This window comes from Gallinula chloropus, assembly GCF_964237585.1.
Source record: "Gallinula chloropus genome assembly, chromosome: 19".
Classification (NCBI taxonomy): Eukaryota; Metazoa; Chordata; class Aves; order Gruiformes; family Rallidae; genus Gallinula; species Gallinula chloropus.
Genome location: NC_140104.1, coordinates 11,905,432 through 11,929,117, shown reverse-complemented (window position 1 = coordinate 11,929,117; position 23,686 = coordinate 11,905,432). Strand labels below are relative to the sequence as shown.

The 23,686-nt window shown below is 47.5% G+C and overlaps 1 protein-coding gene across 1 annotated transcript; it reads right to left on the bottom strand.

Annotated features, from left to right (window-relative positions):
• Positions 1-415: 415 nt before the first annotated feature.
• MYO1C (myosin IC) lies at positions 416-23,241 on the bottom strand. Its single transcript, XM_084273222.1, has 31 exons — positions 23,092-23,241; positions 22,404-22,519; positions 18,196-18,394; positions 17,203-17,283; positions 16,327-16,506; positions 16,028-16,126; positions 15,685-15,798; positions 15,097-15,168; positions 14,738-14,857; positions 14,436-14,518; positions 13,684-13,789; positions 13,256-13,336; positions 12,344-12,435; positions 11,239-11,333; positions 10,975-11,021; positions 10,604-10,684; positions 10,321-10,426; positions 9,678-9,795; positions 9,359-9,472; positions 9,106-9,182; positions 8,875-8,943; positions 7,740-7,824; positions 7,393-7,552; positions 6,605-6,688; positions 5,586-5,679; positions 5,429-5,484; positions 4,865-5,000; positions 3,753-3,823; positions 3,275-3,372; positions 2,934-3,033; positions 416-2,067 (listed from the first exon to the last, which is right to left on the bottom strand). Exons 1-31 carry the CDS (start codon positions 23,215-23,217, stop codon positions 2,041-2,043), a joined length of 3,087 nt encoding a protein of 1,028 aa, XP_084129348.1. The 5' UTR covers positions 23,218-23,241; the 3' UTR covers positions 416-2,040.
• Between the last annotated feature and the right edge of the window lie 445 nt (positions 23,242-23,686).

The following is a 23,686-nucleotide window of genomic DNA, read 5'->3' as shown; positions in this document are numbered from 1 at the left end:
TGTGTTGCTTGTAATAGGAATGCTTGGAGGAGGAGAGAGAAGTAACAGCTTTGTTCTTCATACAGCAGATAAAAGTAAGATCCTGGTCTTAACACATAAGTAGTATAGCTGTGAGGGCAGCCTGCTCTGCCTCAGGAGTCAGGTGCTCTTCCTCACCACTTCTGTACCTCCCCATCTCAGTGACCCGGTTGGTGCATTGACTTCTGTGGGGGAAGGGGTGTTACCTTAACACCCGCTCTGCTTAGCTGATCCAGGAGCAAATCGTTCCTTAGAGCAGGGCTCCCCTCTGGGTAGACAGCCTGGGCCTGAGAACCGAGGAGCTTCAGCAGGGCTGTGTCCCAAACAAGGGGAAAAGGAAGTAATACCCTCCCTCAGAGTGATGAAAAGGTTTCTACAACAAAGATGCAGTGTGAGCTTTTGTGTAAAAATTTATTGAGCGTAGTCTTGAAGAGGTTATACAACAGCGTATACAGCGATGTATAGTGTGCACACTCTAGCATACACAGGGGCTGGTGTGTATGTGCTACAGTGCAAGGAGCATTCCAGGCCTGGGGCGGTGTCTGGGAGCTGCAGGAGGGAGGAGACTGAGCTGACTGACAGTATGTGAGTGGTGGCAGGTTTGGCTGTGTCCTGTTTGGGGTTTACCAACCAGTTGGTGCCACTGCATCAGGTGAAGGGTTCTATGTGAGTGGAGTGCAAAATGCACCCTCCAAGGTCTGGAACTGGGAAAGGGAAGCTGGAGCTATTGCTTGCTGTCAGCAGGTGTTGACATGCAGCTGTCACCCTGAAGCCATTTGGGGTGTTGAATGAAGGTGCTTTGTATGAACCTCTGTGACACAGTCTGAGGCCGGTTGGTGTTCAACACACGTGTGTATCCCTTCTAGCCTTGGGTCAACCAAGTGACCCAGCTTGCTGGGGAAGATGCTTCCAGACCAAGGTGCTGTGGGCCTGCTGGTGGGCAGCGCCGGCAAGGCACAAGCAGCCATCTCCTCCCCTCCAAGGCATTCATACCAACTGTGAGCTCTGTTGTGGGAACTCAGACTTCCAGTTACAGCTAGAAATGAGGAAAAGCCAGTGCTGCTCTGAGCCTGATGATCTGGGGGGGTGAGGAGCAGTGGGGCCTCCCAGACAGGTACAGGGTGGGAGAGGAGGAATCTCAGTGAGCATGTCCTGTGGCCAGCGGGTACAGGCTTTACTTCCAGCCTAGAGCGCGGTGTAGAAAAGAGGTGACCTCTGCAGTTTGTATTATTACACCTTGTTTGGACGAGTGGATATGAGAAAGTTACTATAAAAATACCACTACAGAGCAAGAAATGGAACAGGTGACTTAAAACAAACCAAGAATCTCTGGATCCAGATCAGCAAAGAAATTAGATGATGGGTTTCTCAGGTTAATTCCTTATCATACACTAAAACCAACAAAAAAAATCCAAATTAAAACATACAAGTTTCCACATCGACTCCATTTCTTGTAGTGCATCTCTCATACTCGGCTATAAAGTATTTACAGGGTTTTACTCATTTACACAATATGGCTTTAATATATCTTAAAACAAAGCATCAAAAAAGATATCTGAGAGCAAAAATTCTTCATCAGACATTCTGAGTATAAAGTTTGGCATCTCACAGATTGGGCTGACCAAGCAGCAGTTACTGGTTTGCTGTATTGTGCTTTCTGATGAGGAGGAGCACAGATTTTGGTCGATGACTCGGACAGAGTTTAAGCCCTGATGGAAGAGCTTCCTCTCCCTCAAAGCCCAGCCGCATGTTTCACGAGCCACGGCTGCAGAGAGGGGGGTGTTGGACCCACGCCTTTGCCACTAAGGTAAGGAAGAGAAGGGCTTTCTTTGGGAGCTTTTCATGTTAAGACAAAGCAAGATGCGTTTGGTGGGGTTGTTTTTCTGAAAGTGCAGGTCTTTGGTAACGATAAAGGAGCAAAAGCAAGGGAGGAGAGGGGAGTTTGCTGGGAATGACATCCAGCCAATTCCACAGGCTGTAGTCAGGCTGAGGGAGGAGAAGGTCCCGTGGTGGCACAAATCATCATCGAGAATTCAAACGCGGAGCGACCTGCAGGAGAAGCACAAGCTGAAACTGCTGACAACAGAAGATGCAACAGCTTAAGGTGCTAAAGGCCTTTAACCTGTGCCAGAGGCTGGTGTTGGAATTGAGCTTCAGGCCACAGTGTGTGGTGCTTGCTCGGAAGGACTGACAGTCTGGCAGGACAAGAAGCAGATGGCGGCTACAGTTAAGTCACAGGAGCCCACAGCGCTCTTGTGCCCAGTTCCTGTGGTTAATTAAAGACTTCCCAGGCCAGCAGCACCAGGAGGCTGGTGAGCAGGGAGGGGCAACACTGGAACAAGGGTTCTTAGAGATAGTGTGAAAAGGCTGGGGGAGAATTACAGGATAGATTTCCTCATTGGGCCGGAAGGTACACAGCCTGCTGTTACTGACAGCAAATAAAGCAGCAGGGTTATGCAAATTTAATCTCTTCCTGTCTATAGGCATTCCATAGAGCAAGGAAATCCTTTGGCAGTGGCTTCCAGGGGATGCTCTGTGTCCATGCAGAGCATCATGGAAGTGTGGAATGCTGTGAGTGAAGGAGGGCTATGGGTGGGAGGTTGTTTTTGTTGGGTTGGTTTTTGTTTCCTGTGTCTTGAAATACTCTAAAACATGATTTGCAACAGAGTGTAGCAGTAAAAGCCTGAATCCTGGGGAGGGAAAGTGACTGACAGGGCAGAGGGCAGGCAGAGCCTGAGTGAGCCTGGCACTGGCTGCAGAAGCACAAGGCCCAGCTCCAGCTGGGGAGAAGGCTGGCAGACTGGGGCGGGTCACGGCACCGTCCTGTGCAGGACCTAACCTGCTGCAGGTAGGTTAATGCCAGACTCGGGGTTTGGGTGCAGCACAGGTCAGTGCCCTCCCACTGCTGTACTCACCACTGTTAAATGGCCGTTCTTGGCTTTGGCTATAAGCAGTTCTGAGCCCGAGATAAAGTCAATTATTCCTTCCTTGCCTTGCCCAACTGTAAATTTTATGCTGCAAAAAGAACAAGAACAGACTTGGTGAGTATCTGTATGTGTCTTCTCTGCTGGCTTCATTATACCCTTTTCCCAGGTAAGTGGCAGCTCTTGGTGAGGCTTAGCTACAGCAGCTCTGCCTGCCCCAAGAAATGGAGCCTTGGTTGGGTGTGCTTTGTTTCTGTAGCACTTCAATGCTGAAGCAGAGCTCTCTTCAGAGCCAAGACCAGAACAGCTCCTGAGGGCTGGGCTTCACTCACCTGCCCTGGTTGATGTTGACGTTATTGACTTTTCCTGCCTGCATGGCTGTTTTTGTCAGCGTCTCGATGACGTGGTCACTCTGAAGTACAACATCTCCCTGGGAGGGAGGAGAGAGAGAACAGTTTATGATCACAGCTTTCCCGAAATGATTGTAACAAACAGGGACAGAACCCTCTCCACAGGTTAGCGTGGAACTGCACTTCTCCAAGCAGGCCAGGCTTGGAGATCTCTGGGCCATGCTGTACCTACAGCAGCAGCAATGGGGCAAGGAATGGCACCATCACTGGGGGACCCCATCTGTGAGCCCAAATACGTGTAAGTGAAATGCTGCTTAGAGCTGGCACAAAGTCAATTACAGGTGGGGGCTGCTCATCTGAATATCCCCCATGTTCTCCACCCACCCCCAGCTGGATCTTTTCTTTGTGCCTTAAATCTTTTTCTAGGGGTGGTTGGGGAAATGCTGATGAGTCCTGCTACCTTCTGCTTGTTGTCCTCGCAGTGCACGTGCAGCACAAACAGGTTGTCACTCAGGCTGCTGACGGAGATGCCTGCAACAGAGAATGGCCATTTGACACCCACTGCAGCTCCAGAGAGACCCTCACATGTGCTTGAGACCCTCTCCCAGGAACGTGGCAACTGCTGCCCCCCTGCCACGAAACCTGACAGCTGAGAGGCCACACTGAGATGTGGGTGGAGAGGCTGCAGAGGCTGCAAGGTCCAGACAATCAGCTGATGACTCTGCTCTTCAAGATGGGAAAGGAACTTTCAGATGCCTCCGTCCATCAGACACAGGAAGGGAAGAATGTCTGTGTGTGAGCTGTGCCAGCCCTCACAGGCTGGAGGAAGAGCCCCTTTGGCCTGTGAGGGCGTTAGCTGGGCAGCACTGTGCTGCCTCCCGGGAGCGGCTGCTTCGGGTTTGGACTCTGGAGGTACAAAGGGGATGGGCCAGCTGGAAGGAGCGAGCCCAATGTGAAATACACATCACTGGTGTTAATAGTGTCTTACGGGAGTCCCAGAATCCCAAATTAGTGTTGCCCTTGGAAACCACTTCAGAGGGTGACAGTTACAGAAGCAGGAGACAGTTGCATCAGTGGACAACTGAAGCAATTAGCACCAAAAATGGCTGTAAATAAAAAGGGACTGGAGCAGGACTGGAGAGGAGAGTGTGAATTGAGAGGTTTCAGACAAAACCGAGCAACAAATCCACTGCACAAAACAGGGCAGACTTCCCTGTCTGCCCACACTCCCCTCAGAGCCCCACTTCTGTCTCAGCTCCGGGGGGGGCAGTGTTCAGAGCTGTAGCAACATCTCAGGCAGCTGCTGTGCAATAATGGTGCAACTCCCCTGGGGTTGGGATGTGCAATTGGGAAATGACTTGGGGGCCTGGGGTAGATGAAGTAAGGCGTTTCTGTGACATGTAATGGTGTTTAGTTTAGAAAAAAAAAACGAGTTTCCAGTTATTACAGATTTAAAATGCTCATTGGTACCAGAGAATTCTGTTACAGGACAAAGACAAACCAGTTACTTCACTGTTCAGCCCGTCTGACTGGAGGCGCGCGAGCCCAACGGCGCTGACGTCCCCCTGGTACCTGTCAGGTTGGCGTGGTCGATCCGTTGTTTGATTTTGGATTCTTCAACTATGAAAACTGCGTTCTGGGTGAGCAGCAGCTGCCGTGCTCGTGCTTTGTAGCCCTTCCGGTCGTACTTGATCACAGGAACTGCATACTGAAAGAAGTGTTAGCAGTGCTGAAGTGCCATTTCGTTCTCAGCTGCCTTTCCCCCCTGCCCCAGCCTGGGGAGCTTGCAGGGGGCTCTTTCCCACCCCCTGGTCACTGAGAATGGAGACCCTTCCTTTGAGTGCTATTCTCCATTCTGCCACGGGCTTTCCTTGTTGACTAGAGGAGTTCTGAACAATAACTCAATGACTACAGCTGTCTGAACCAGGTTTAGTTACAGTCTGCAGGTTTCTCCTTTCCTCGCCAGCCATGCCAGCTACAGCCCAAGTATCTGATGTAATACAGAGTTTTGGGCAAGTTCAATTACAACTTCACAGCATCTAACACTCTTGCTGTGTTTTCTTCAGAAATCTAATCTTATGCTATTCTGCTGAACAACTCTAGAAGCTCAATACAGTATTAGAACATATCTCTCACCTTAATGGCTTCATTTTCTAAAGCCTGAAGGACTTTAGCATTTATCTCTTCGTTACCTATATTAAAACCAAAAGAGGTGGGGGTCAGAGAGAAGCTTCTAGCAAGAAGAGAGTAGATTAATCCCCCCTCCCCGTTAAACACTTTAACACCTACTCACCAAGTCGAGTGTTGATGAAGAGTCTAGGAACACTCTGAGGGTAATTGTCTTTTTTGCCCTTAAAAATCTCACTAGCAATTACTTTCTGTTCCAACTGCAAGGACAAAAGATAGATCCTTGTTTAACATAAAAAATTCTCCTTAATCAAAAGACAGATTTGCCTTAGAAGTGCTGTTCTGGTTTGGTTTTGGGTGATGTCCTTGTCCTTGCCCTGCTGAGTAACACATTCCTTACAGCTCTCCCACCCACTTGCTGTTCTCTGTACAACTCCACGAGCTCCCTCCTGCTCCAGGAGTTCCTGGTGTGGTGATGAGTCACCGCAAACCTTTGGTCCCTTCTGCTGTGCTGGTATTCCAGGGTACAGTCGCCCCCACTGTAAATAGAACCTGTGGCCCTGGCTCCTACTTGTTTCTCCAGAATAAAAAGGAGTGGAAGGGGAAATGGGCCTGGCTCTGTTTGGGGCGCTTACGCCTTACGGGTGTGATGACCCAGTGATGTTTACAGGTAAAAAGGCAGTTATCAGATAATGGGTATGAGTGAGTCTGGATTGCTAGGGAAAGGGAAGGGAGGTCCCACCTCAGTCATGGCTGATACTAATCCTGTGTCCTTAATCACAGGCTCAGCCTCTAACTAATCTACAGCGTTTCACTACACATGCTTAATGAGCTGTACGATAGGCTGCACAATACACAAAGCACAATGACAACTCCTCCTCTCAGCTCCCCACAGTTACACTTTCCCTGCCATTTGAGGCTCCTTCCGGCTTTCAGGCTTTTGTCTCTAACCTGATAAAAAATAATCACTGCACTGTTCCTGGGGAACTGCTGCCCAACCCCTGAAGAACACAGTGATGCAAGAGCTCTTCTACCTCTCCACTGCTGCTCTGCCTCCCTCCCTAGTAAAATCCTTGTTATCCGTCTCCAGCTTTCCCCCTCCCTTAATTCTTACAATAAATACTGCTGAGACCCGCCCTGTCCCACCCGTGGGAGTCTCTGAACAAAGGTGAAGCTGGCTCCTACCTGCTGCTTCCACTCGGGGCTGATGCGCTTGCAGTAGGTCCAGACCATGTTCTGCATACAGAGCTGCCGCAGGAGCTGGGAGGCCTGAAGAAGAAATCACACAGTAAATGCTGGAGCCATCCAGTGATGACAGGCAAGGAGCAACTGCAGACAATCCACTGCTAGACTAAAGCATTGGTTCATCGCTCAGCCTTGCTTTTAAATTCAACAGCAGGGCCGTTACATGCCACCTTTTCATGAGACCTTTGCCCTGCAATGTTCTCCAGCTGCTTTAGAATGGAGAACAAACACCAGGATCTGCGATCCAAACAAACCAGGACCTTTAGATAACTGGGACTTTCAGCAGTATTTTGGTTTGATCAGATAAAACCCAGTTCTGACAGATGCAGAGTAGTAATGGCAAGAGCAGAAGTTTGTTATGTCCTTCCCAGGGAACCACACTGGTGTTCCAGCCAGTTTGACTGTCCAGAGGGAACTTAATTTGTGCAGAGAGAGGAAATAAAAGGAAGATAATTTCAGAAAGGGATGGGAAAACAGCTACAGCAGCCCCACACTCACAGGAACTTTCAGTGCTGCAGCTCTACTAATTTGCTAATGACACCATGTGATGAAGTTGGGATTTGTTCTACTAGCAGGGATGCTAATGCACCGTGGAACGTGAGCGAGAACCTGGTTCGTTCTTCTTGGACAGCACAGGAGGGTCCCTCAGGCCTTTGGCAGCCCGTGGTCTTCAACAGCGTCCTCCATCCTGCATGTCATTCACCTGAGCCTGGTGCAGTTGTGCCTACCTCACACAGTGATGGAGGAGGAGTTGGCCACGACTTGTCCAATACAGTCTTTGGTAAGTTACGCTTGAGGTTCATCAGGAAGGAGAAGCGGATGTAATCCAGGAAATACTCGTTCTCCGGGCAGCGAGGGTGGTTCCGGTAAATGAAACCTTTAATGAACCTGAGGGAGATGGGAATTGTATTAGAAAACTGATCAAAATTAAGAGATGTTAAAAGGTCTCTTCCCAGCCAACCATTTTCTGGGCTTTATGTAGCAAGTGTCACTCAGTTTTAAGCAGAAATAATCACCGAGACTGTCGTGCTGCTCAGACAGAGCGGCTGTGAGGACCTGGGTTACCCGTACCCACCTTCTGATCGTCTCTACTGCCCACTTCTTCTTGGCAGCTTTTCGGCGCCCCAGGGTTCCCCGCCACCAGGACTGGATGGCTATGGCTAAAAAGAACACAAAGATTTCAGGCTAAAGTGAGTTCCTTTCGCACCAATACTGACACCACACAAAACTGGCAATAAAGAGGGCTTGGGAGAGACCCTGCCCTGTGAGTAAACAGTCTTCAGCAGGCCAGCTGTGCCCAGCCGTGTGCTTCAGCCAGCAGTGTGCCTGGGTGGCCAAGAAAGCCAACAGCATCCTGGCCTGTGTCAGGAATGGTGTGACCAGCAGGAGCAGGGCAGTGATAGTTCCTTTGTACTCAGCTCTGGTGAGGCTGCACCTCGAGAGCTGTGTCCAGTTTTGGGCCCCTCACTACAGGAGGGATGCTGAGATGCAGGAGCGCATCCAGATGTGCCTGGAGCACAGGTCCTGTGAGGAGCAGCTGAGGGAGCTGGGGCTTTTAGTCTTGAGAAAAGGAGGCTGAGTGGAGACCTTGTGGCTCTCTACAACTCCTTGCAAGGAGGGTGTACAGACATGGGGGTCCATCTCTCTTCTCTCGGGTGACAAGTGATAGGATGAGAGAAAATGGCTTCAAACTGCACCATGGGAGATTTAGGTCAGATACCAGGAAGAATTTCTGTACTTGAAGGGCTGTCAGGTACTGGCACAGGCTGCCCAAGGAGGTGGTGGAGTCACTATCCTTCAGGTATTTAGAAAGCGTGTGGATGTTGTGCTTGAGGATATGGACTATAGGTGGGCTGGTCAGGGTTAGGCCGTGGTTGGAGTCTATCTTAAAGGCCTCTTCCAACCCAAGTGATTCTATGATTCTGTGTGTGGCAAAATATAATCTTAAGTTCTTAACAATGTGATAGAATGTCAATGGAAAGCACCAGGAGACGGGAACTGCTCTGTGAACCTGAGGGAAGTCAGACTCCCTCGCTCAGTCTCACAGCCTGAAGGTGGCTGGGTACCACACCCCATCTTCCATTCCACTTCCAGGGAGGCTTTGGGGTTCTTCCTTCTTGTGCACTGAAATCAAGTAGCCCCTGGCAGCAACAGCCACTGCCAGCTGCCTGCAGTCACACAGCTCAGAGATATCCTCTCTCTGTCCTTACCTGAGTGTTTCATGTGCAGGAATTTCTTGCGGCGGTAGAAGCCCCTCCAGGTAGCCTGCATTTTTGTGGCTGGAATTACAAGAAAAACAGCGATTTGAAACTGTGACCAAGCAGACCAGGGCAGGAAAAGGCTCAGCTTTTTAAACTAAAATCCCTCCCTGGACAGAAAAATATTAATCAGAAAGTAGACAGCTGCCTGTCCATGAAGCTACCGCAGTGCACGTGACTCACCCAGACTCTGCTTCCTCACTTCCAGAGCATCTTCCGTTGCAAACAAAGTCTTGGGAAAGCGGATGAAAATCTTTGTTCTAGAAATAGAAATGGAGAATTACATTTAGATGCCCCAGAAGTTTGCTTCCTGCCCTTAGCACCCCCTTTGGGATCTCTAAGCCTTTCCTCATTCATTAGATCGAGAAGCCTTATCTAAAAGCAATGACAGGGATGTCCAAGGATTCGTCATATCCAATTAAAAACCAGAACTAACCGTCCCATTTTGTATTCTTCCTGCTTGTAGCCAAGATGCTTCACCAGCACAGCCACCCCATCGTGGGGCCGGCCGTCCCACGTAGGCCACGTTTCTGGACAAAGTGATTTGTACCTGTAAAGTGACAGAGGAGATATCACAGAGGGAAGTCCAGCCTGTACAGGGCAGTGGGAAGTGACAGAGGGCACGCTTCTCATTCCCTCAATAAAACAAGTCTTTTGGGAGTCAGGGTGGTCTCTCTGCTGTTCAGCCTCAACATTTGCAGGACTCAGACCAGGGGGTGGTAGGAGCAGGGAAGGGAAGTCCAAGGGAATCCTACCTCTGCAGGAAAACTTCATATTTTCTTCGATAGGCAAACCCAGCTCTGCGCACTCTGAGGTTCTCCATCAGCCCGAGGTATTTCACTTGATGTCGGATTAGGACTTCGTCAAATCGATCTTTAGAGAGCATGAAGACAGAGAAACATCATGAATGTTCAGCTGTGCCTTCAGCAGGAGCAGGGAACTTTCAGTTCTTGGTCATACTGTACAGCAGTTACTTTGAACCTCTAACCCAACCTCACCCTGCAAGACCCATACCACTCGCTCTGTGTCTCCTGCCCTCGTGCCCCTCCCACCCTTAATGTAAGTTTATATGTAGTTAAGAAAGAAGTTCCTCTTTAGGATGTTCTACACAGACAGGAGGAAGAAATAAAGGAGATTAAAGGTCATTAAAAAGACGTTACACAGGTTAGCAATTCCTCACTGTCGACATGACCCTACTCCACCCAAGCCCAGTGCTCCCATTGTGATTCCTGGCTGCTGGCACTGCAGCCACCTCCCTATAAGCAGCTCTGGCACAGGCCCAGAATGAAAAAATCTTGCAGGATTTCATCATCTGAGCTCCTCTCTGTGTCTCGCTGGGAACTGGTGGTCACTATATATAGCTGTTGTAGAAAAGAGGAAGAGTCACTGGGGTCATACCAGCCTGTTTGGCATCATTAGGTTTAATGCACCGAATGTAGGAGGGTTCTTTGGACATCAGAATTTCCATGAGTTTGGACAGGCTGTTTTTAAACTGAGTTGCTGCCTAGGAGAAAAGAAAGAAAAACTGTGTGTGAAGTGATGACTTACAGCCAGGGCACGTGGCTGCAGAGGAAACCTCGGTCTCCCAACTCTGAATGCAAGAGAGATCACCGTGTTCAACAGGACATGGCTTTCACAGACAGGACACAGCCACCCTCCCACCCAGCTCCTGCCTTCTTACCGTTTCAGGCCTCTTTTTGTCTGTCAGCTCCGTCCTGTCAAAACACTGATTTATGATTGGATTCTCAGAGTTGCACATGGTCTGCAGAGAGAGACATTTTCAGAGATGAAGTACAAAGCATTCTCCAAAAAACTATCGAAGAAACATGGACAAAAGCCTGTTTGTTTGGGCAGGGAGGGGACTGGTTTTGTTTTGCTTTTTAATAGTAAAAGGAACTATGGGCACATCAATTTATCTTTTCATAGTGCTGCCCTATGGACACACGTTCACCAGGTGGAGTCTAGAAGAATCTTTTCCCTCAGGTGCCACCCCATTTTAAACCCCACTCCTTGTTCTGCTGAGTACTGGAGTCATCCTCTATCCACACTCACCTCCTTTAGGTTCCGAAAGAGAAGGTCATTGTTTTTATCTAGAAAACCTGGAAGAAAAAGAAACCGCTCAGGCTGCCACAGCTGTTCACAGGAACTCCACAACAAGGCAGGAATTCAAGATGGGAAAATCAATCTGGTTGATTAAATGACGTATGGAAGTAGCCTATGCTCAGATTTCTCTTTACTAGGTAGCAAAGCTGTTTTAATTCAAAGGGCAGAAGACAGGAGGAGAAGAGAGAGAGCAGAGATGATGCACACACTTACCTGCGACACTGTAGGTGACCTCTCCAGCATAGTGCAAGAGCCGAAACTCCTCCCGCCCCAGTGACTTGCGAGTCTTTTGGTCAGCAAGTTTGTGCCTGGTGAGAAAGCAAGGAAACATCATCAAAGACCTTCATTTCATTGTGGGGATTCCCTTCAGAAAGCTCTATGGCATTTGATCCCAGAGTAGGGCTGGGGGGGAAGAAATCTGACTTGCTGATTTTCAAGAGCAGAAGTAAATTAAGAGTCATCAACCAGCACATAGCAAAAATGTCATAAAACATATTTATGATGATTTCAAATGGATGAACTTTCAGCTTCCTGGCAAGGCTGCAGGGTGGTTCTGTGAAATTAGAGTAGAGGCAGCAGGCAAGAGGGCAGCAAAGATGCTGGCAGCAGCTGGCACACTCCTGAGATGCCGTATGGATCCTGATCGGAGCGTATGCAGAGCGCGAAGAATAACGAGACATTCGGAGCTCCGGAACTGAAGGAAACAACCTGAAAGGTGAAACATGGAATTCACACCCACTGACCTGCTGGGGTGGAGATATGGATAGGTGACCAAAGGCTGGGCACAAAGGTGAGTTAGTGCAATAGAAACCTCTCAGACTCAAAAGCTCTAACACCACTGACACCATTCCAATGCATCTACAGCTCTGAACACTGAACTTCTGGTAAAATTCTGCTCCGTGGTCTAGTTACTCCTAAGGCTGGAGTCATTGATCCTGGGGAATGATCTGCCCAAACCAGTCTCACACCTGAAGTACTGGGCAAGATTGCAGCAGAGCCAAGAAGCTGCAAGCCTGCAAATCCCTTGGACATACAGGCAGTAGGATGCCAGGAAGAGATCAGTGAAGACAAGAGTTTTGCTGCTCCTCCTGTGTTCCGAAGCACGGTCTTGAGAAAAGCAAGGCAGTTAGTGTTGACAACTTACTCTGTGTCATCCTACCTCATCATCTGATCTCTTTGCAGAAGAAAACACGACCACCTTTTATGCAGGGAACAGTACACCAAGGATGCTACTGCCATAAGCACAACAAGTTGCCTGGGCTTTATCACACACTTGGATCCTACCAGTCTAACCGCCCCCAGCTATGTGAACACTCACGTGAGAAAATGAGGGTGGTTCTTCACGTTTTCCTCCAGTTTCTCCAAGAACGTTGTATCTGTGGCATCCCCAGGTCTCAGACACTCTTCATCCTACAAGCACAGGCACTCTAGTATTGATTTCCTACTGTGCCTGTCAGTGCACAGGCCAGCTCTAATTCTGCCTCATGGAAACACTGCCCCAGCTTGACCCTCTGGCCTTTACCAGTAGGTTTTGTATCTTGTAGCTCAACAAAAGAAGTACTGCTGAGCTGAAAAGGAAAACATTTCCCTCCTTCCAGACTGCCTGGATTGGGAGATTCTTTCCTGAGAGTAAATGGAGGTGACACAGTATGACTTGTGAAGAGTCTGGAGCACAAGTCTTATGAGAACCAGCTGAGGGAACTGGGACTGTTCAGCCTGGAGAAGAGGAGGCTCAGGGGAGACCTTATTGCTCTCTCCAGCTATCTGAAGGGACATTGTGGTGAGCTGGGGCTCAGCCTCTTCTCACAGATACATAGCCAGAGGACAAGAGGGAATGGCTGCAAGTTGTGCCAGGGGAGGTTCAGGTTAGAAAGGAGGAGAAATTTGTTCTCAGAAAGAGTGCTTGGGTGTTGGAAGGGGCTGCCCAGGGAGGTGGTGGGGTCACTGTCCCTCGGGGTGTTCAAGAAGAGGTTGGATGAGGTACTTAGGGACGTAGTTCAGTGAGTAACATAGGTGGTAGGGGTATGGTTGGACTAGATGGTCTTGGAGGTCTTTTCCAATCTTAATGATTCTATGACTTTGAGTGGTGTCACTTCTTAGTGTATCTCAGATCTTCCCACCTCCCAAATAACCCTAACAGAAGCTTAGACCCTTTTCTTCCTGCGTTCTTCCCCTTGTTTCCCGCTGCACCACCCCGATTTTTTAATTTGAAAAGGTGTTGTTAACTCACCAGAATAGAAATGATGCCTTTGAATTTCGATTCCACCAAATCACAGATTATTTTGTTATCGAAATACTGAACTGGTTCCCACTACAAAGGCAAGAAACCACACTTGGGTGAAAACAATTCCAGACTGGAAAAAAACCACAACAATCTCAGAACATTTAGGCAGCACCTTATTTAAATAATCTTCCTGTCAAATTTGAAACAAAGCTTTTTCACTCACTAAATTAGTTTTCTAAGCATGTTTTTTAAAGGGAATCAAAGATGGGAATGACATTACTCACTCCTAGCTGCATCACAATTACCAAAGGGGAAAAGAGAGTTCTTTAACTCATTTCCTTTGCAGACCATGACAAGTGGCTCCTTTTCTCTGTTCCCTGGCCTGCCAGAGGTGCTACAAAGGACCCAGGGGAAGTGAAGATCCGGGCTCTTACCGCTATGCCTTCTGACTCGTACTCCTCTTGTTCTGACTTCAGGGTGAGCTCTATGAAGAGCTGCTGCAGTTTTTCGTTACAGTAATTAATACAAAATTGTTCAAAGCTGCAAAGAGAAAATCAGAAAAATAATCACTGACACTGCAGCATAAGTTACAGATTCTGCAATCAGAGGGCAGCAGCATAAATGTGTGAATCAGGAGAAGTGGAAGAGATTTAGTGAAATGTTTATTTACTAAAGATTTTTATTTATTGAAACATTTATTTACTGAAAAAAATTAGCAATTTTAGTGAATCTTCCCTCTAGGAGAGAAAAATAGACACTAAGGGTGGAACACAGAGGGCCACAAAAACTCTTAAGAAGGGCCCAATAATACTGCAAATGTGAGGGCCTCAGCTCATTGCCAGAGTCCAGACTCACAATCCCATGCACCCACAACGGCCACCCCTCTGCCACAGAGCTGGGCAAAGGTACAGCTCAGACTATTGCATAAATGTCCCAAAAAGGCGACCGAGTCTTTAAAATAGCTGGAAGATTAAGAGCTGTAAATGCTCATGATTAGCTGGATGCCCCCAGTGTTCCAAGCCCTGCAATTACCAGTTGACTGACTTCCTGAAGTTTAAATGCCACCTCTTTCTCTCTAAGAGACCCACAGATGAATAAAGTCTTATTTCACAGCAGACAGAAAACACTACGATGGATGAGTCATATAGAGTTTACTGAAAACTCAAGAGAAATCATTGACTCAAACCTGTTGTGCTGAAAGACCTCAAATCCATAGATATCAAGCAATCCTAGAACCGTTGTACTTCTCCACCCTGGAAACTCTCCTTCCTGCAGTAGGGCAAAAAAGAAATGCTGAGATGTACTCACAGCTACAACCCATCACAAGATCTTACCAATTTTATTACAGCATTTACTCTTTGCCCTCTTCTTAATGGAAAACTAATCACCATACAGCAGGGACCTTGCCATTTCTCTGCTTTGCAGCTACAAGATTTGAAACTTCCTTTCACTCTTGGCTGGATATCTGCAGACAAGAGGTTCATTTACCTTGTAAGCAAGAGACTTGTTAACCTTGTTCACCAGCCAGGAGAAAGTGCGTCCGTATATTGCCTTAGCAAGCGCATCCCGCGCGTAGGCTGCCTGCTCCAGGTTCAGAGGACTGATGAGCTGCATGCAGGAGGAGAATAAAAAAAAGCCATTCAACAGCCATTCCACTGAGGGATTAAGTTTCCCTGGTTCATTGTTAATAAACAGCCACTCAACAGCATTCTGCTGGGCTCAGCTCACGTCTGTGTCTCCCAGCCACCACTGTGCTGTGGGACTCCTGCACTGGCAGCCCCCTTTGACAAGTGAGAAGCGAACCGCTTACTTTGGGTCCCTCCCAGATCCCCACGTCACATTCTCACCTCTTCCCCTTTTGCTATGATCTTCTTGTGGATCAAGGCATCTCGAAGAACAGAGCCTTCAACTGCCAGAAGCTGCCAAGAGGTAGAATATGACATTAATTTATGAAGCAGTGTGGTCACTTTACCAGGGATATTTTAAGGCTAATCCTCAAAAGCACAGGCCAGTGGAGCAACCCTTTATCCTCCCATTCATGCTGCAAGTCGATCCTTCCCTTTCCTCCTGCACATCACCTCTTTTCCAGCAGTGATGTGACCTAACACATAAATTGGCCAGATTGTTCTGGCACAAAGAACTGACTAAGCAAAGCAACAAGGGTTCTTCTTTCTTTAAAACTCCTCTCCAGAGTAGGTCTGTGCCACTCCCTGAAGGCAAAAACATCAAGCCAGTGGTGGATTGAGTGGTAAACAGAGGATAAGTCACAATTAGAAGGTTTTGATATTAATTTACATGTTATTTGGGTCAAATCAGAGTAAATTTAGAAAAAGTTCTACATTATATTCTAGCAGGATACGAAGGTAGGAAGTTCAAAATAAGGAAATCTCTGCAATTCATGTTTAATTCAGTCATCTCCAGCTGGTGATACTCACCCTAGCCAGGTATTTAATCTGATTCTCTGTAGTGACCACAGCGTCTCCTTGCTCATCAGCAGCAAACTGGACATTCCCCAGATGCAGAACACTAGCCACAATGCTCAGCAAATCCTAGGATGGAAGCAACAGGTAGAAACCAGGATGATGAAATAAATTCACAGTGAGAAAAGGCAGTGAGATTGTTGTGTTAATGAACATGTTACAAGACAATTTTGGGTTTTTGGGGGGGGATTTTTGCAGAGAATATACTCGTTGTGAAGGCTGCCTTTGGTCAGAAGTAAATCAAAGCAGGAAAACTCCTTAAGAGCAGCAAAATCAGCTGCACTGTTCAGTATCTTACCTCCACCTCATTGTCATTAAAGCTTATAATGGACAGGGCTCTTCGCACAATCTTCCAATCATTCTTGTCATTTATGGAACTGACCCTTGCACAGTGACCCTAGAAAGACAGAGTTTGACATCAGCAAGTAAATAACCATCAAAGATATATTACTCACACTCAACGTGCTTCTGCCATGTGTTTCTTTTCACTGCAGTCATCTCAGTGTGGTTTTTGTTAAATGAGGGAACTACAGTCAACTGAGAATGTATCAGTCCTCAAATACAATCATTTTATAATAATTGCTAGTTAGCACACACCTTTACTAAATACTGATACTGTTGTGGGCTCTTCTCAAGGCCCAGTCTTCGCAGTAGGTCCTCTTCCCCTCCTTCTAGCAGCTGGTAGAAAATGTGGAAGTTCCTCTCTCCATGATTCTGGTGCACAACTCGGGATTTCTCCAGGAGGTAGTTCAAGATGTGGCCCCCAACAGGAGCCCCCTAAATCAAACCAGATACATTGAAGGAGTCATCAACACAGAGGAAAATATTTCTGCCTCTGGGTGGTCTATTCAAAGACAAATAGGATACAAAAAGAAAACCACAGCTAAAATACAGTGGCAATTTGAATTTTGAGGCGTATGCAGAAGGAGCTATCAAGTGAAGATATGCCATTGTGTAGAGATCATGGCTGCAACACATGGAATGGGATCGTTGGAGGAATTCAACACAAAAATAACAATAAAATGCAACAAAGCAAACTGGAGGGATTGAGTATCGAGACATTTAAATGACTGCAGTATGCTGAGCTATCCAGTTCTTGCACTATTTCATCTTCATAGTGTGGGGCAGCTTGGGTCAGAGTCAAAACAAACACTATGCAAAGTTACACAGGACAGAGATTAACTTCAGATTGCAGCTGGTTTATGTGGATTTACCCTGGGAGTATCCATTTGCAAGGTGCACATGCTCCCCAGAAACAATGGGATTTCACCTCTCTGTGTCCTTGCACAGATAGAGAAATGAAGGGAGAAAGAAAGGAAAGCACATGCTATAAAATCCTCTGGAACCAGAGATGCTGCTTATGCCATCACCAAAGGAATGCAAAAGAATCGCTCCACGCACAAGGACACACAAGCAATAGAGACCAGCCGTGCCTGGGACCAGCTCTGAAGTATAAAATAGCTTTGAAATTACCCTGTAATCAAATTGCACATCCATGTATTTCCCAAACCGGCTGGAGTTGTCGTTCCGAAGGGTTTTTGCGTTTCCAAAGGCCTGCCATGAGGATGATTAGGAAAAAATAAAGAAGTAGAAAATCAGATTATTTATCAGCACTTTGGGGAAGCTGCTGGTTGCTTATTTACAGCCACTAAATCCTCAGTTTGTCCTTTTTGCAAGGGAAACCCAGAGGGAAACAGATTGCTACACAAACTCTAACGCTGATCTTTATACCCAGTGCAAGCATTGCAGATGGAGCGTGCCTCTGAAAACAATTCCATCCCCCCAGCAAGCCTATTTTAATGCCAGTTCACTGCTGACAACATATGTCCTGTCTGACGGTCTTTTCAAAGCTTCCTCTTTCATCACAGCTATTTGCTCACAGCCTCCCGCAGCTCCGCTCGCAGCAGGCACTATCCAAACAGGCGCCGGCCTGCCAGGCTTTCCCCTCTCCTGGGGAGCACACCTTTCCCGGGCATGCAGCACACATTTGGGTACAGAGCGGGAATGGCAAAGGGAACTACCAAGACAGCTCAGGACCGGACACTAGAGGACACCACAGCAGTAGAAAATGCACCCGCAGAACGCGTTTCTCCGAGGGACAGGCTGCCCACAGCGGCTGCGGCCGCTTCTTCCTTCCCAAACTAGTGCGGCGCACCGAGGACGCTTCCCACGCCAAACGACTCTCGCCCTACAGCCTGCCCACTCCAGAATTGCTACTGGTGGGCTGGAAAGGGCTGAGGGAGTTCAGCCTTGGCTTGGACGCAGACTGGGATTCCCCTATGTGCAGCGCAAACGATCTGCCCACATGCCAGGAACCAGCATTCCCAGGACATGCTATCCGCCCTGTACCGACAGCTCAGTCCTACCCAGGGGGGTCCCAGCTGCCCCCACCCCCTCAGCTGGAAAATCTGAGTACTGCTGGTATGACTCAATGGTAAGTTTCCGTGCTGCAGGCTCTAGAGTTACCTCCAGGACGGGATTGGATTGTAACAGGCGATCCTTCACGGTTTCGACCTGCTGGCTGGCTGGACAGGTCACGGCGTAGTACTGCAGGATCTTCTTGGTGGCCTCTGTTTTGCCAGCCCCGCTCTCCCCAGAGATGAGGATACACTGGTCCTTCCTCTCCGTGCGCAGGGAGCGGTACGAGTTGTCTGCGATAGCGTAGCTACGGGACATGGATAACCAGGCATTAGATTGTTTCCACAAGTGAAAGGGCAGAGAGACTCCTGGGCTAAGGTGATCCCACAGTAAGAATGCCCAGCAGAGACACCTCATAAAGAAGGATGAATCCACAGGATGGGACAGAGCGTGCTGCTTCTGCACACTGGTGATGAGACAGGAGATGCCTTCAAACGCTTTCTGACATATTTATACACATCTTCACCACTGGGCCAAGTTTCTGCAGGGTGATAGCACATATCTGTCAAATTCCTTTAAAAACTATTCTTCTGACTCTGACAAGAAGAGTTGTTGTAGAAAATGACTATATCGTGCAGACAAATTGACTTTGCTAAGCACGCAGAAGCTCTCAACATTGGTGGAAAACAAGATGTTTCCTGAATGTAAAGTTTCTTCATCTTGTGGGACCAGTCTTTATTCCAGCTTATCTTTTAAGTGATGACATGCTCAGGTCACAACTGTATGTTACTATCTGGGTGGCTCCTGAACGGCCCAACCTCCCACAGCTTCTCCTGGATTGCAGAAGGAATTGGGTAAGCCAGCACAGACTGATAAACATCCTGCAGGCTACATAAATTACCATCCAACCCAGGCCAAATGCCACCCAAAATACCAGCCCATTCCTCCTGCCTGCATAGCCAGGGTTTATTGCTGCTGGCCCTAGAGCCCTGCTTCTTCCTTTGCTGTTTTCCCTTTCTCTTCTGCAACAGACCAGACAGGATCCTGTCCTGAGGACCACACACACTTTTATAACAGACCTGACAGTGAGTCTGGCAACGCTGGCAAGTGCTTACAGAAGAAGAGAGGAAAAGAAGGACCAGATAGATGCAAGAGAAGAAGATGAGAGGAGCATTAGCCCTTCTAAATGCACTCACATAGATGACCTCCATAGCAGTATTTTCAGCCATCTTACACATGACAATCTGTCTTCACACACTTGACAACCTTTTAGTAGCTTAGCTTTCTTTTTTCCCTCCAAACTCTCATGCTGTGAAATTAATTAGAAATAATCACACCAAAATAACAGCCGTGCCCTTCTCAAGTCTATTAATACTTGGTGCTAAGGCAACACTAATGAGCTACCTAGCAACACAACTGCACACTTACCCCACTAAACTCATCAAGTCCTTCTCTTCCCATCCCAGTTCTCTCTCGGGAGTATTTTGAAAACAGTTGAATAAATGTAAAATTAATTTAAAATTTAAGAACCACCTCTAGACTGTGTGCTTTTATTGGCTGGTTTTATAGGACTATAAGATCAAGCATAAAGCTGGCAGTCATGGTAACACATACAGAATCATTTTACTGAAGAGATGTTTACGGTTTCATTTGTAGTCACCATCTCTGAACCCCAGCAGGCTATAAATAGGACAGGATGTGACAGATCACTCTGGAAGTATGCTGTGTTTCAAGCCCATACGGATAAGTTTGCTCCTTCAAATGACTACATGTGATGCACTTCCCAGAGAACCCAGCACTCAGGCCTAGCCTTAAACTGTTTTGACACTGGAATAGTAATATTGAAGTATTTTGGCTCTGTAGAATCAGTTTAGAATAAGAGAAAGAGGAGAAAAGACACCTGAAATACTGTAAAAGGAGAAGCACAGAGTACTACGCTACATGGTGCTCCTCAAAATATTTAAAAATGCATAAATAATCAAATATTGCAATGCAAATAATCAAATAACTGAATGTTTTTTTTAACAGGACAATAAAAACAGTTAACAAAAATGCTGTTTTCCCAGTTGGAGCAGCATTGCTATTCAGTACTGCAGTTCTCAAAAGTTTACTTACAAACCACATATTTCACAATTTCTCCTGGGGCTAGTTAAGAGAAGAAAGAGAACAGCCTGAGAAATAATCAGCTACTCTGTGATTTTAATTCCCTTTGCACAGGAACTGAGGCAGAGCTGCTCAGCGCCCTGTGTTATACACGAGCATCGCCGTCATGCTCAGCCCCAGATCCACTGCTCACAGGTGAAAACATAGCCACAGTCCCAATGATTGTCACAGAATTGTCACCTAAGGAAAAGCAGCCCTTAGGAGTGCCCTGCTCACTGGCTAAGGTGGCTGCACCTAGCCCAGGTCTCTGCCTGGAGAGCAGCGCTGAAGGTCACCTATTCAGCAGCAACAGTTTGCAAGAAGAGCTGAGAGCAGAGCTAAGGCTGGGGGTGAGGCTGGACACCTGCAGCAGAGCTGCCACCTCTGCAGCCTCTGGTTGCTTCACCAGGAAGTGCCTGGTGCTGATTTACACCACCACCTGTTACTTTCCTAGAATCCCAGAATGTCCTGACCTGGAAGGGACCCAATAAGGACCATCGAGTCCCACACAGGCCCAGCCAGTTCAAACCATGGCTCTGAGGGCATCATCCAGATGCTTCTTGCCTCCAGCCGACCTCAGCGCTGTGACCCTTTCCCTGGGGAGCCTCTGCCAGCACCTGACCCCCCTCTCACTACAGAACCTCTTCCTAACAGCCAACCTAAACCTCCCCTGCTGCAGCTTCACGCCGTTCCCTCGGGTTCCATCCCCTGGTCCCCAAAGAGAGGAGATCAGCATCTGCCCCTTTGCTCCCTCTCCTCAGGAAGCCACGGACCACCATGAGGTCTCCCCTCAGCCTCCTCTTCTCTAGGCTGAACAAACCCAGGGACTTTAGCCTCTCCTTGTAAGACTTCCCCTACAAACCCTTCCCCATCCTTGTTGCCCAGTATTTTTATGTCCCTTTTTGTACTGCCCCCAGGACTCAAGGTGAGGCTGCCCCAGCGCAGTGCAGAGCAGGACAATCCCCTCTCTGGACTGGCTGGCCATGCTGTTCTTGATGCATCCCAGGATATGGTTTGCCCTCCTGGCTGCCTAGGCAAGCTGCTGGCTCATGGGTAACTTGCTTTCTTGGGTCAGATCCTTATTTGGGGCACCTGCACACAGGCAGGATGTACTGACACATCAAGATCAAGGATAGAACGTAGGAGGCTTAAAGGCAGGGTTGTTCAGGTTTAATAGTCCTCCATATAAGTCCACCCAAGAAACTGAAACACTATAAAAATAACATTTTTATCATGACAAATACAACTTCAAGTGTTCAGTCTTTCCCAAACAATGGTGTTTCTCTCTTTCTCTGTGCTTGCAGCGCATTCTGTTTTGCTTACTCTCCTGGGCTATGTGCCAGGAATAAGAAACAATCCAAATAGTTCACTCAAAAATAATATCATTTATTCTTCCAAGACCTCTTAAAAAAAACCAAACCCAAACAAAAAAACCCCTAACACCCAAAAAACCCCACCACACAAAAAAAAAAACCCAAGAGGTACTCTGAATTTGGCCTTTGGTCCTGAAAGAACAACACTTTGGAGCCAATTGTCCTCAGCTCTCACTCATATTTCTCTTTCAGTCTAACAAAAAAAAAATCAAATGCTTTTAAAAATAACTTTAAACCTCATTTTTTTTTTTAAATGGGAAATTGGGAATGTTCACCCAGCCAGACCATGTAAATAAATACATTCCTTGTTCCAACAGGCAGAGGGTATCTTAGCAACGAGGGAAATACCAAATAAATATTGGTCAGGCAGCAACAGCAGAGGTAGGAAAGAAACCACCACACATACAGACACACTCTTTCCCCTAGTTAGCCCTGTGCTGAATGAGCGATGTAGCAGCAGGGGAAACTCGCAGCCCGGACACGCAGACCCCAAGTAACCCTGGAACAATGAACTCCTGTCCTGCCAGGCCTGGGTAAGCAGCTCTGTTCCTCCAGCCAGGAAGGAACCAACTCCCTTTCCAAATACCGCTCTTGCAAAGGCAGCTCATCCTCTTTGGAGAAAGGAACAGGAATAGAAAGAGCTGTACACCACACCCTCCAAAGGATCCCTTATATCCCTATGACTTGTAGGGCTGTATGTGGGACAAGGAACAGCTCTATCTGCTTGTTTTCACATGTCGTTACTGCACACGCCTGTGTGGGAAGGGCACGAACTGCACTGTTTACCCACAGGCCACTCACAGGTGAGGAGAAACTTCATAGAAGCTGACGCCACGGTATCGCTCCATGTTCTGCTTACTGTAGATTTCCAGTTCCTTGTATGGATTAACAGACACCAGAACTGAGCCAATGTATGTCTGAAAGAGAGAATACAAAGCAGAGAGGTTACAGGTCTGGCAGCGGATTGTCCAAGAGCCCAGACTGCTCTGAAGGCCGTACGCTGCTGACACGTGCTGGGGATTCTGCTGAGCACTTCCAAAACCAAGGGTGCTGGAGAGGTGCCCTCTTAGCACAGAGACAATGCACTGTGGGAGTTATGTTATGCTAGACATGGTATCCTTGCACCTGCAAGCGGCTTCAGTGCTTCTAACAGGCAAGAATATGGGATTATTTCTGATGCACCATTAAGGACCAAGTTCAAGCTTGGGGTTGCTGAAAGCCCAGCTCAGAATGAATCCATGAAATGAAAGAATGTGGTGTGAGTTGGATTTTTCAGTGCTGGCACGATCTGTAAATGCCAGCAGCCCTCAACTGGAGCACTGCGATGAGTCAATTGATGATCTGTCAGTGTGATAGTGTCCCAGACTAGTTCTGACACAAGTAACCATGGTCTCCAAATCCAACTGCAGAGCGAAGCTACGGTACGGGCAGCAAACACCCCAATTCAGGTCACTGATGAGCGCTCGGTGTCTGTCACTCTGCTACTCACATAGATCAGATTCTCCTTGAAGCGCTTACGCAGGTTTTCAATAAATGCTGCTTCACTGGTGAAGTTCTCAAGCAGGACAAAGTCCTGCACCCCGACACGGTCCCGGGCTGTCAGAGCGCTCTCCATGGTCAGCCGAATACCGTTAGTCCCCGCTCCCTGCAACCAAAAGCAAAGGAAAAGTTGGGATATTTGTAGCTTTGTAGGCAGCTCACTGAATCCACAACAATGATTAATCACAAATGCCCATGGACAACCTGTAAACAGGAGAGGATATTAGAATAACCCCACTACTGTTGAAAACACTAGTCAATATGTCAATTTATCAATTGCTTTATGCTAATTGCATTGATGGAAGACAAGGCAGCATTAGGGAAAACTTCCAATCACTTTAAAGGAATCAGTCGATCCAACGTGCATTTCATAAAGAGAATAAAACTTGGATTTCCTTTCCCAGGCATCCCTTAGCAGAGGCAAGGCTGAAATGTGTTTTCTCTACTTCTCTCTCTCTCATTTCATAACGGGAAGTCGTTTTGAGGTAAGGAATCTTTTCTGACTAATGATGATTCATCTCATGAGCAAACAGCTTCACATTGCT

Bases quoted from the DNA above. Each gene is read 5' to 3' on its own strand.
- MYO1C (XM_084273222.1), bottom strand. From the start codon at position 23,217: ATGGAGAGCGCTCTGACAGCCCGGGACCGTGTCGGGGTGCAGGACTTT. The intron at 15,799-16,027 runs GTAAGATACTGA...CTTCCATCCTAG, and splicing joins TTAATGACAATGAGGTGGAG to GATTTGCTGAGCATTGTGGC. The intron at 9,183-9,358 runs GTTAGTTCTGGT...TTCTATTTCTAG, and splicing joins GAAGAATACAAAATGGGACG to AACAAAGATTTTCATCCGCT.